This window comes from Monodelphis domestica, chromosome 5 (genome assembly GCF_027887165.1).
Source record: "Monodelphis domestica isolate mMonDom1 chromosome 5, mMonDom1.pri, whole genome shotgun sequence".
Taxonomy (NCBI): domain Eukaryota; kingdom Metazoa; phylum Chordata; class Mammalia; order Didelphimorphia; family Didelphidae; genus Monodelphis; species Monodelphis domestica.
In genome coordinates this window covers 278,929,726-278,942,672 of record NC_077231.1, presented here as the reverse complement: position 1 = coordinate 278,942,672, position 12,947 = coordinate 278,929,726, and the positions used below count along the sequence as shown (strand labels likewise).

Genomic DNA, 12,947 nt, shown 5'->3' with positions numbered 1-12,947 from the left:
CAAATCATCTCCTTCTGCCTTTTGGTCCTCTTTTTTAAAGATCTTTTTTCTCTTCTGTCATCTACCCTAAATTTCATATCTACCAATCACAGGAGACATTTTTCTCCAAGACTGCCCACTCTTTAGTTCTCACCTTCTCTGGTTAGATTATATCTTTTTGGGTTACTTTACACCTCTTTTGGTAAATTCACCTTTTGTAGTCACTTAACACCTTTTTGTAGTTTAAATCTAAAAATAGATTGTAGCTTACAATTCTAGCTTCACTATAAAGGAAGAGCTAAGTACCTTCATTGTTACAATAGGAGATAACTAAATCCAATCTTCACAATGACTACTTTCTTCATATGGATAAATTAGGTGTCCTGCAGCTCTGCTTCCCCAGAAATTATCTAATTTCTGATCAAAGGATCTCAAGGCTGGGAGATATTTACACAGAATCCTAAATGTTATCCTAATTCCAAGATAATATTACAAACATCTATACCATTAATTTTATAGTACTTGGGACTATGTCTTTACTCATGCCTACTCCCAAAAACTTTTTTCTCAAACTCTTCTATTCCATCTTAGAATTAATACTAAGTATTTCTTCCAAGGCAGAAGAGTAATAAGGGCTAGACAATGGGGGTTAAGGGATTTGTCCAGGGTTACAGAAGTGTCTGAGTACAGATTTGAATACAGGACCTCTTGGCTCTAGGTCTAGCTCTCAATCCACAGAGCCACCTAGCTGCCCCTCAAAGGCTCTTTAAAACCACATACACCAAAACAAAAAGAAAAACAGCTAAATGGAGATGATTTTTTTTCAGGTACAGGAATATTTAGATAAAGGACTCTTCCTAATTTTCCAAGAACTGTCCTTGTTTTTAAACCAGAGAGGGCTCTCTGCATATCACCTCTGATCAAAGCACAAATGAAAAAAGTCAGAGCCTTGAAAAGCTGATGACTGATTCTATCTATTGCATTTGTATCAAATCTGATTTAAACACATTGCAATATTTATTTTATCTTACTTTACTTATTGGCCATGATAATCCAAGAAAGAAGGAAAAATACAAACTAGCCTTTAGTCTTTCTGGAGTATTGACAAAGAACAAAGGTGGTAGTGCCAAGAATCACAATTTTTAGACTCTGATTAATTGGTACTTTCAATGTCAAATCCTTATCTACTGACCAATCAATCAACAATCTTTATCAAGAAATTAATATTTGCTAGACACTGGGGTTACAAAGACAAAAGAAAAATACCCTCAAGAAGCTTACATTCTAATAGGGGAAATGACGTGTACATAAGTAGATTCTTAGAAAGATCAGATAGAAGACAACTTTAGATAGCTAGAGGAATAGGAAAGACTTCCTGCAGAAGACATCCCAATCACAGACAGAATAATGAAAAATATACATATATATTGAATCATCTTAGTCTCAACAGTGTTGCTATAAATAAAATAAGATAAATAGAAGTTGTACCTAAATGCAAAGATTGACTCAGAGACTCCCTAGAGAAGCAAATAAAGGAATTGGTGAAATGGCTTCTATTATGTATCCAGACAATAGACACAGCATTTCAGAGATAACTTAGTCATTTCATATTGTAGGACTCATGATAAGCATTTGGAAAAGATCATCATGAAGGTAATTAAAGTTTTTGTGATAACATTTATTGCAAAAGATAAAGAAATAGAGTGATTTAATAAAGAAATCAATATACTCCTCAAAATTGATCATTATATACTTAATACTCAATGACTCTAAAATGTATAGATAATATGGCTCAGGGAAAAAAAGTGAAAGGTCCACGAATCTTCTCAGTGTAGCAAATTGGGAGTTACCTGCATGGCTAACACCAACTGACATGATAAAAATGAAATTAATTATAGTCAAATACAAAAAAAAAAACGTTAATTGATCAATGTAGGAGTCAGTTCTGAATCAGCTAACTTGTATAATCAGACTATCGACTTATTTAAGCAAGGATCAAAATTAATACCAAATTAGAATAAGAAAGAGAAAAGGCATGACGTGCAATTAAAACTACAATCTTACTTATTCTAACAAGCTTATTAATCTCATTCATGTGGAGAACTAGATGGCTCAGTAGATTTAGAGGCAGACCTAGAGACAGGAGGTCCTAGGTTCAAATTTCACCTCAGATACTTCTTAGCTGTGAGATCCTTTGCAAGCCATTTATCTGCAATTGTAGAACCCTTATGGCTCTCCTGCCTTGGAACCAATACAAAATATTGATTCGAATATGGAAGATAAGGGTTTTTTTTAAAGCTCATTTAAATGTATTTAAATAGTATTTTTAAATTACTGAAAACTGGGAAATAGATAAAAGAACAGAAGCCAATAAAGACTATTGGCTTTTTTTTAAGAAATGTTAATCTATATTAATCAATCACAACAAAACTGAAAGAGCATAGAAATTATCTCAGTCAACACACTTTTAATTTCCTTTCCAAACAGACCAGTACGGCTATCAAGGACAACATCAGCTTGGAATATAAATTCATTTTAAAAATCTTTGGAAGGAGAATGTTAGAATATTATCAGTAGTATGACTTTGTAAAATAGTGAAAAGTAGTAGAAGGGGAAAAAAAAAAGCTTGATGTGAGACTCAATTAGTCTCGGAAGATCCGAAGAGCCTGGAAAGACAGATGAAAAAATATAAAAGATTCATCAAGATTTATACAATAAATTATTCTTTTCCATTAATGGTGGTGGGACTAGCACATTCAGGCTTCTAACATCACAGTCCATGTTATTGATTATATATGGAAATAAAAAAGAGTAAACAAGATGAAAAAAGCAATTGTACTAGAACAATTATATGTAGGTCCATGCTGCAGACAATATGAATTTGAGAGTATTTCCAGATAGTCAAAAGAGGAAAAGATTCTGAATGATTTGGAAGAAATTGTAATAGAAATACTACTTGATTTGGAGTCCTAGAACCTCAGTTCAAAACCTGACTCTGCCACTTAATTTGTATGACTGTGGACAAGTCATTTAAGTGTCAGTTTCTCATCTGTAATGAGGCAAGAATATTTATCACGTGCCTGTTATGTGCTAGGCATTACACTAAGCTCTGGGAATATAAAGACATGTAAAAGGTGCTCCCAAGAGCTCACAGATAACAGGAAAGACAACATGCAAATAACTACATTCAAATAAAATATACACAAGATAAATAGGAGAAAATGAACAGAGAAGGCATTGAAAATAAGGGAGATTGGAAAAGCTAGATGGTTCAGCGGATACAGAACCAGGCTTAGAAATAGGAGGTCTTGGGTTCAAATTTGATCTCAGACACTTCCTAACCATGTGATCCTGGGCAAGTCATTTAACCCCTATTACCTAGCCCTTCCCCCTCTTCTGCTTAGAATCAATATAAAGTATTGATTATATTGATAATAATTATATTGATTAGAATCAATTTAAAGCATTGATTCTAAGACAGAAGGCAAGGGTTACGTATATAAATAAGGGGGATTGGGAAAGTCTTCCTGCAGAAAGTAGGATTTTAACTGAAACAGCTACAGAATGAAGGGATTAGAGTATTTGACCCCTCATGTCCTTTCCAGTTCTATATTTATACTCCTGTGATTTTCTACAGCAGGCTATTGCTTTACCAGTTCCAGATTTGACTAAAGTGTTCAAGGTATATAAGATTCACTGCGCTTGCTATTTGTTGACTATTAAAAATGTACTTGGTGCGATCAAGCAAAATGCTGTCTCAAACAAAAAAATGGTTTCCTCCAGCAGGGTGCCCCCTGGGCTGTATGTTAAAATCATACAAGATTCCTTAAAAGATATAACAACAAAGATGTTTGCTCGGCAAACCTCTGATCTTCAATATTAAGCAAAGCATAGAACAAGGAGAAGAATGTTCAGCAAAGGCACTTGCCACTGTCTTGGAGGATGTCTTGCAGAGAGTCCAAATTAAAGAATCGTTCCCTATAAATAGCAAGATCCTCCTAATGGGTTTTGTTTTGGATTTTTCTCTCCTGATTTTATTTCTTTCCTTCTCCAAACCCCAAACATACAAGTTAATCAAACGTTTTTTATCTAATATGTTTTTGCTGATAACATGGTGCTGATAGTATTAACACTCTTAAATGAGATCTATAAAAACTCAAGTGAATGTCAAATGCCTATTTTCCAGAGCATAATATGCTGCTCAATGGACAACCCATAGGGCTAAGTCCACCTGTGTACTATGGAAAGACAATTGAACAAGACTTGAAGTTGAATAAAAATAAAAGAATAGGTTGGATTATACATGAAAAATTGTTTTTAATAAACCTCAAGATTTTTTCCTGAAACAAAGTTCTATCTATTTGGATCAATATTTTTCTGGCTCAAATGAGAGAATATAGTTAAATTGTTTGACAAACGAAAGAATTTTGGAGTGCCAATGTTTTTATTTTTATGGTAGTCCTGTAGGCTGTAGTAAACTTACCAAGAAAGAACTGGGCAGAAGAAGTAACATAAAAGCATGCATATCATAGGACCAGAGAGAAGAACTCAAGGACAAGGAGCTAGACCTGTTATGTGATCAGAGCATTTAACAGTCAATGAATGAAATGTAAGCATCACTGGTGTCTATAAGCTACAGGCAGAAACCTAGAACATTTGGAGTTGATGCCCTTATGGAGGATTTCTAAAAAGGCATGAATGAGGATAAAAAGTTGTTATCAGGAGTGAGAAGATGCTACCACTTGGTCACTTCCACAATATCACAGATGTAAAATACTTGACTGGCTTGGAGTTAGGGGCTTTTCAATCATAGCAAGTATAAGCAAACAGCTCAACATGTAAATGTATAGAGAAAGAATACAAATAAATATATCCAAGGAAACATGCCAAGTTTATTTCACCAAACAGTCCAGGAATGAATAACTCTTCTGGTGTGTTACTTCAGTTTGAAGAAGCAGAAAAAAAATTTTTTAATGAAAAAGGAAATAATACACTGATGTTTATGTTATTTATTCTCTCTCCCACCCATTTTTTTGTCTCAAGGAAACAAGCCAAACTCTGATCATCAAAACCATCCTAAGAAGAAGGAAGAGGGGGATAGCAGGAATATTAGCTCTGGAAGAGGAATGATGCTACCAGCCACTCTGCGCCTGGCAGTTACCCGACCCCCTGGCTCAAGGTCCGGAGCACCCCCACCTGGGCAGCCTCAGCCCCAACTCCAGACACTGGGCTCATCCCTTGGAAAGGGATAGGAGAACCCCATTCAATGACATGAAGGGAATGCTGAAGAGGAGAACAGTGTTTTAGAGGTTGAATCCCTCCTCTTTCTGCCCTCCCATCACTCTTCCTTCACAGTTCCTCCCATTTTCTTATAAAGGGTTTGCTTTGTTATTCCCCAGTCCAGAGGGCAGCAAGGTGTGAAATGGGGCGGGACAACGATTCACTTTTAATTTTAACACTCAGCCATGATGCCTTCAGCCTCTCCCTCTGGCCCTCTCCTGGTGTCTGCTTCTCAGCTCCCTTAGGTTCTCTTGCTCTAAGTTTAAAGGGAATGCTCACACCTCTAGGATTTCTTGAGCTACCCATCCTTCGGAAACGGGAACAGGACTCACCATTCCTGGCTCTCTTCGTGTCTTTGCTCGTGGAAGATGCACATTTTGGCTACCTAAAAAACCCCAACAGTGACCAACGGTCACAGAGGAAAGGAGGGAGTCCAAAGGTACTGCCCTTCCCACGCAGATATCACACCATTCTGCCTCCTCCATCCATCCATCAATCAACGTTTATTCAGTTCCTACAACGTGCCAGGCATTGTGCTCATTCTGGGTCTGTGAAATCCAAGAAAACAAAATCATCTCTGCTTTAGAGTTTGCTTTAGAGTCTACTACAGGGTTACAACAGCCCCGGATGTGGGAGGTCAGGGAGCAGAAGGAAGCGGTCCAATAGGAGCACCAGTAGCTCAGGGACACCAAGTAGCCATCTGAGTTGTAACCTGAAGCACCCAAGCGATGTAGGGTAGAGGATTCAGTCTCTTTCATCTGCTCTGACTATAGCATCTCCTAGGCCAGCCCCAAGACTAATCTCTGGAAACCCAATGGACTTCGAATTGGGCATCTCCAGGTGCCTTCAAGCCAGCATCCACAGAATCACAAAAACACAGGACATTAGTGCTGGTGGGCTAAGTTCTCATATCTGTGAGAATTAAATTAATATATAATAACTGAAGTATTATATTTATAAGATTTATTGAGAACAACTTGAAATGAAAAGCTAGTGTAAAAACCTGCCTAGCTCTACCAGGATCTCGAGAAAGAAGAGAGAGAGGGAGGACCAATCATGTAACCGTGCAAATGTGAGGATGCAGGGAAAAGGATGCTGGGAGAGGGAAAAGATTTCTGGGAAATGTAGTCCTGGTTTTCAAGATTTTCCAACTATACATATCACAGATGGTGAATGAGACAGAAAGACAAAGGAGCATCACTGTGAAGAAGGAAGAGAGAAGCCAGAAAGCTTCAAGAAAAATGCTAGACTGGGCACCATGAAACCTTTCCCCCTCCTAGCTGCATGACCCTGGGCAAGTCACTTAACCCCCATCATCTAACCCTTACCACTTTTCTGGCTTAGAATCAATACTTAATACTGATTCTAAAGTAAAGTTTGAAATAATAATAATATATGCACACGTACATGTATATATCACTTTGTAATTTACCTATGCTTTATAAATGTAAGCTACTTAATAAAAGGTGAAGAAAAGAAAGTGATTCATCCAAGTTTTATGACCAATAAGCAAATCAGCTAAGATATCATCCTCACATTTATAGACTCACGAGATTTCTTTCTTGAATTTAGTTTCTAAAGACTTTGGTTGGGTCAATGCTTGACTTGATAAGATAAGAAGTAAATAGAATAGATATTCCACCCTCCAGAATGGACAGAACTCATTTGATTTCTGAGTCATAAACTCAAGACTCTTAAGGCTAGCCCCAACCTCATCTTATTTTTCCCCTGAAGAAACTGAAATCCTGAAAGCATGTCAGAGATGGAGCCAGGACAAGCATCACAGAAACAAAAGAAACAAAATTACAGAAACGTGCAATCAGACTGTCCAAGGCTGAGAGACAGAATGCAAAGGACCAGTCACAGAGCCAAAAGGTCCAGACCTAGAGTCACAGAATCAAAAAAATCAGAGAATCACAAAATCCTAAAATTGCATCCCCGTGAAATAAAGGAGTCATAGACCACAAAATGCTAGCACTCAAAGGGACTTTTAAGTTCATCTTCTCATTTTCTTGTTGACAGTCATTTTTTAGTCATGCCCAACTCTTTATGACCAATTTGGAGCTTTCTTGGCAAAGACACTAAAGTGGTTTGCCTTTTCCTTGAGATTCAGCTCATTTTACAGATGAGGAAATTAAGGTAAATAAGATTAAGTGACTTGCCCAGGGTCACATCGCTAGTAAGTGTTTGAGGCCAGATTTGAATTCAAGATGAGTCAAGCTGCTGTCATCTGCTCATAGGTTCCTATAATTACAGATTTAGAACTGGAATCATCCTCAGAGGTCCTCTGGCCCTATTCTTTCATTTTATAGACAAAGAGGTGGAATTTAAATCTGGCTTCAGACACTATCTGTGTGACTCTGGGCAAGTCACTTAATCTGATGCTTTAGTTTCCTCGTCTTTAAAATGGGAATAAAAGCACCTACTTTAGTGTTATTGTGAGGATTAAACAAGATAATAAATGTCAAGTGTTTGGCATGTAGTAAGCATTGTCTAAATATTAGCTATTATTCCTGGCTGTCTGTCTCTGGGCAAATCATTTAACCTCAGTTTTCTCATTTATAAAATGGGGATAATAATAGTACCTACCTATCTAACCTGGGCTGTTGTGAGGATCAAATGATAAAGTACATGTAAAGCACATAGCACAATGCCTGGAACACAGTAGGCACTATAAAATGCTAATCATTATAGATGTCATTATTAGATGAGAAAAGTAAGAAACAAAGAGGGGGAGTGACTTGTCTAACATCACATCCTTACTAACTAGTAAGGGACCAAGTTCAGACCCATATAATGGAATAATATATTCACAAAATATCAGAATCATTTAATCAATGAATGTGCAAGTGGAAAGGATTTTAGGTATAATTTAGCCTTAAACTGCCTCATTTTACAGAGAAGGAAACTGAAACCCACAGAGGGCAAGTGACTTACCCAAGATCATAGGAGTGACACAGATAAGATGAAAAAGGACAGAATAACAAAAATAATCATCAAAATTCCAAAACCACATCCCTTTCCTCTATATTAATTCACCCTGTTTGTTAAACAAAGATTAGGATTGTCTCTATCTTAAGGAATTTCCAAACCCTTTAGCCACTCACTATCTTATTGCCTGAAGGTTAAATTCATATCAATTTGCAAAGCTGCCAGTCAGAGTGCTTCTTTTTAAGAAATAAATAAATAAATAAACCTAGGGATGGTGATAAGGACCATTTTGTGAACTGACTTCAAAAACCTTTTTTTTTGTTAAATTTTTTCTGGCATCAGCGGAAAGATTAAATCCATCTCATTTCTCCTGAGGCTAAAGAAGAAAAAGCTCAGTGGTATGAGACTGGCACCATTCTGCTCCATAAAATGCCTTCTCTCCCCATTTCTATGTCCCTCTGCTACTGACTGCCTTCGGCTATCCATTTGCTATCACAGGACCACAGATTTAGAGCTGGAGGGAACATCTGAGGTCATCTCTTCCAGCATCCCCATTCTACAGCTGAGCTGAGGCTCTTGGAAAGCAAGGAGTTGGCCCCAGATGACCCAGGGAGTAACCAGCAAAGCTAGGATTGATTGCTGGGTTCTCTGACTTCGAAGAAAACATTTTTCCCACTCACAATATCGGAAACATAGCAATAGGTCTGACCAGCTAGTATCCCCAGGATGGACTAATGAAAACATTTTTCCATGGGCACCTTGATGACCGTTGTTTAAGACGAACATTCAACAAATATTGACCAAGTCTCCACCCTGTGTTAGATGAGAGTGAATGAAGACCCAGACCCTGCCTTCTAGAAGTTTCTCATCCATTGTGGGTCTAGGAAAGGCTTGATGTCTAAATAGAATAGATAAGTACTGATGCAATAAGTGTGAGGGGACACCAAAATATCTCCCCCTTTGACACTTAAAGTCAGTCATTGCTGTGGAAAATCATAGCAGCATCAAGAATTTTCCAGGTGAATGGAGCTCAGAAAAAGCTAAAGGGAAAAGCAGAATAAACATGGCTAGAATAAAATTCTCTGCATGCCCAAAGAATTCTGAAGTAGAATACAATGGAAAAAAAAAAACACTAGGTTGGCACCAGAACATTTGGATCCAAATCCTAGGTGTACCAGTTAATTTTTGTATGTCCTTAGGCAAGTCATTAAATGTCTTCAACCTCCATTTTCTCATCTGTGTAACAATGGGGAAGGAGTAGGAGTGGGAGATCTCTGAAGTCCCTCCCAACTTTAAAAATTATGGCTATGAGAGGCCAACTGGGTAGCTCAGTAGATTGAGAGCCAGGTCTAGAGATGGAAGGTTCTAGGTTCAAATCTGGCCTCAGACACTTCCTAGCTATGTGACCCTGGGTAAGTCACTTAACCTCCATTGCCTAGCCCTTATCACTCTTCTGCCTTGGAGCCAATACACAGTATTGACTCCAAGATGGAAGGTAAGGGTTTAAATAAATAAACAAATAAATAAATGAATGAATGAATGAATAGATAAATAAATAAATAAAAGAATGAATGAATGAATGAATAAATGAACAAATAAATAAATAAACAAAAACTATGGCTATGAATACACCAAATTGAGGGTCCTTTCTTTAGCTCAATAGCTCATCACTTACCTCCATCACAATCTATTAGAGCCAAGCTACATGTGGCATCTCTCTATCTTCCATAGCTTTTACTGTATTCTTTATTATAATTGTGTTTCTACTTTAGACCTGTCTTCCTCATTCTGATTTTTGTTTGTACAATGATTCTTCCCACTACCAATGCAGGAACTTCCCATCAGTCACTGCCTTTCCCTCAATCATGCCTCATTCCCAAGGAAAAAAGTCAACCTTCAATCAGTGTAATGTGGTTTCTCTGAAGTTCATGACTTGGTAGAACCAGGGAAACTATAGCATTGACAATGACATTTACAGACTGATGCTGCCCTTTAGTCCTCTGATGTGACTACTAGAGGTATTATCATCTACATTTTACAAGGGAAGAAACTGAGACTCATTGAGGTTAAATGTACAAGTGATTTACCCAAAAATAAGCTTCAGAGGTGGGATACAAAGCTGAGTCTTACTGACTCCAAATCCTACCATTTTGGTCTCAGGACAGACTTCTCCTTGGGTCCTCTTCCCTGGGATGGGTACCACTATGTCCTTAACACTAGTGCAAATTATTTTATCAGATACCTTTCTATTTGTCCAGAAGGGCTAGAATGGAAATTAAGGAAGATGAGAGGGAGAGAAAAGGGGGACAGAGAGGAGATGGACAAAATATAGAGCACTAAGCCTTTGCCCCAAGAAGAGAGGCTGAGTTAAAATTTTGAGAGCTCAGCACTCCATGTCCTGCTTCCATGTATAAACATTAGCCATCTCCCATGCCAGAAAAGTGCCTATTCCTTCTGATCTTTCTCTTCCTTCAGGGGTCACTTCCTTCAGGAATATTTCCCTGGTTTCTACTTCTCTCCACAACCCTACCCCAGCAGTCACTAGTATTCTCTCCTTTAATTTTCATCAAACTATATTCATTTCTGCATATGTTGCATGTCAACATGTCAACAGCAGAACATAAGCTGATTGAGGGCAGGAATCATTTCATTTTTGTCTCAAATATCTTACATATAGTAGATGCTTAATAAATATTCATCGACTTACTTCATAAATATGCCTGAGGCTGGCTCTTTGAAATAAATTGGATAATGCTAAGTAGAGCAGGGGGTACAGTGGACCAGTGGAGTCAAGGAAACCTGAGTTCAAATCAGACCTCATCAGACACTTCCTAGCTGTGTGACTCTTGGCATGTTGCTTAACTCCATTGGCCTTGGTTTCCTCGTTTGTCAAATGAACTGGAGAAAGAAGTGGCAAACCGCTCCAATATCTTTACCAAGAAACATCCCAAATGTGGTCAGGAAGAATAGGAGGTGACTGGAATGACCTAAGAGTTCACCCCCACCATTGCAATTTTTTTCCCAATTTTTCCTGCATTCAAAAATTATTCCTTCAATGTGTTGAATGCTGTAAGGCAAATGTAACCCTTATGCCAGAGGTAAGGGGACAGAAAAAGGTCCAAGCTACCTTTTGGATGGCATCCTTCTTTTCTAACTTTGAGTCCTAACCTAGCAATAAGCAATACCTTCTATTTGGCAAGCTGAACTATCGTCCTCATAAGTACTCAGAGCTTGAGTAAACATAATTTTTCCTAACAAGGTTTCTAATATTGTGTGTGTGTGTGTGTGTGAGTGTCACCTTTAGGACTGTTGACTCAAGTTCCTGTTTACTCTCAGAGGGACAGACACCTTCAGTTCTCAGCTCATTTCCCAAGCAAAGATGACTAGCATGGGCTGAGCTCAACAAATGATCAAGCCTTTCCCTGCTTGTCATGAACTCTACCCATTTCCCCAAGGTCTCTCTCTTAAATCATCACTTAAATGAGCTACGCTGTCCTTCCCCCAATCCCCAGAGTAGCAGACTTCCAAAATCTTATGGTAGTTTAAAAAAAAAACACATCAAATTTGCCTTAGAGTAACATCAACTGGTCATAATTCACAGACTTGAGACCGTAAAGATCAGTTAGTACGATCTCTCATTTTGTGGGTGAAGAAACTAAAGTCCAGCAAGATTATGATTTACCCACTCATTTCTATCAAGGGATGAAGAGCAGGAAGGATGCAAGGCTGCTGGCACTGCAAAGCCAAATTAGAAAGATGAGAGGACCAAGAAAGGTTCTAAGGATCTCCCTACTGCAGGGCATGGTCCAGGAGCCCTGATATGTAGGGAGCATAACCAGCAAGTTTTAAATGGGATGCTACTAAGTCCATCACACAGCACCTATTAGAGACCAAGCTCACTTACATTTCCAAGTTCCTAAAAAATTTGGCAACTAAAAATCCCTTTTTTTAATTTAAAATTTAAAATAAATTTTTAATTTAAAAATTAAAAATAAAATAAATAAAAATAAAATAAATAAAAAATAAAATTATTAAAAAATAAGAAGTTTTAAGCTTGATCAGAGTCATTGATTTAACTTCATATTCTTGACCATATTCAGCTCAATATTTTCTTTCTCATCTCCATTTTTGCTCATTATTTCCATCAGTGCACTAGCACAGTGCTGAACACATGTATGTGTTTATTAAATGAAGATCTAGCGACCTTAAAAAATATAGAAATTATTTTGCTCTTAAGCAAAACGAGGCCCAAGAAAATGGTTTGCAGTGAAGGCATGTAGCTGAGGGTTCACCTTGACTGGTATTCATATTAGTGAGCGAGGGATCAATCTCCCATTCAGAGAGTTTTTACCTATTTTCACAGGATCCAATTATATCCTTTTTAAGCCCTTACCTTCCATCTTGGAGTTGATACTATGTACTGGTTCCAAGGCAGAAGAGTAGTAAGGGCCAGGCAATGCAGGCTAAGTAACTTGACCAGGATTACACAGGTAGGAAGTATCTGAGGTCAAATTTGAACCCAGGATCTTCTACCTCTAGACCTGGCTGTCTATCTACTGAGATGTCTAGCCTCTCTTCCCCCTACCTCATCCTTGCCATCCAACTATATTTTAAAGTCAATAACTCACTGTCACTGAAGTCATTTACAGGGAAATGGAGTCATTTGGGCTTGACCTCCAAAATTAATGTATTTGCCTGGATTCATTCACTTTTCTCACTTTTGCTTAATAAATTCTTGATTTCCTATTTTCCAGCTT

General features: G+C 37.8%; 1 protein-coding gene across 1 annotated transcript in view; it reads left to right on the top strand.

Annotated features, from left to right (window-relative positions):
- The window catches only part of TMC2 (transmembrane channel like 2), an 82,144-nt gene extending 75,997 nt beyond the window's left edge, over positions 1–6,147 (top strand). Inside the window, exons 19-20 of the mRNA XM_056800672.1 lie at positions 5,547–5,698; positions 6,043–6,147. Coding sequence (XP_056656650.1) covers positions 5,547–5,698; positions 6,043–6,147 — 257 coding nt within the window. The remainder of the gene's footprint in view (positions 1–5,546; positions 5,699–6,042) is intronic.
- The last annotated feature ends 6,800 nt before the right edge of the window (positions 6,148–12,947 follow it).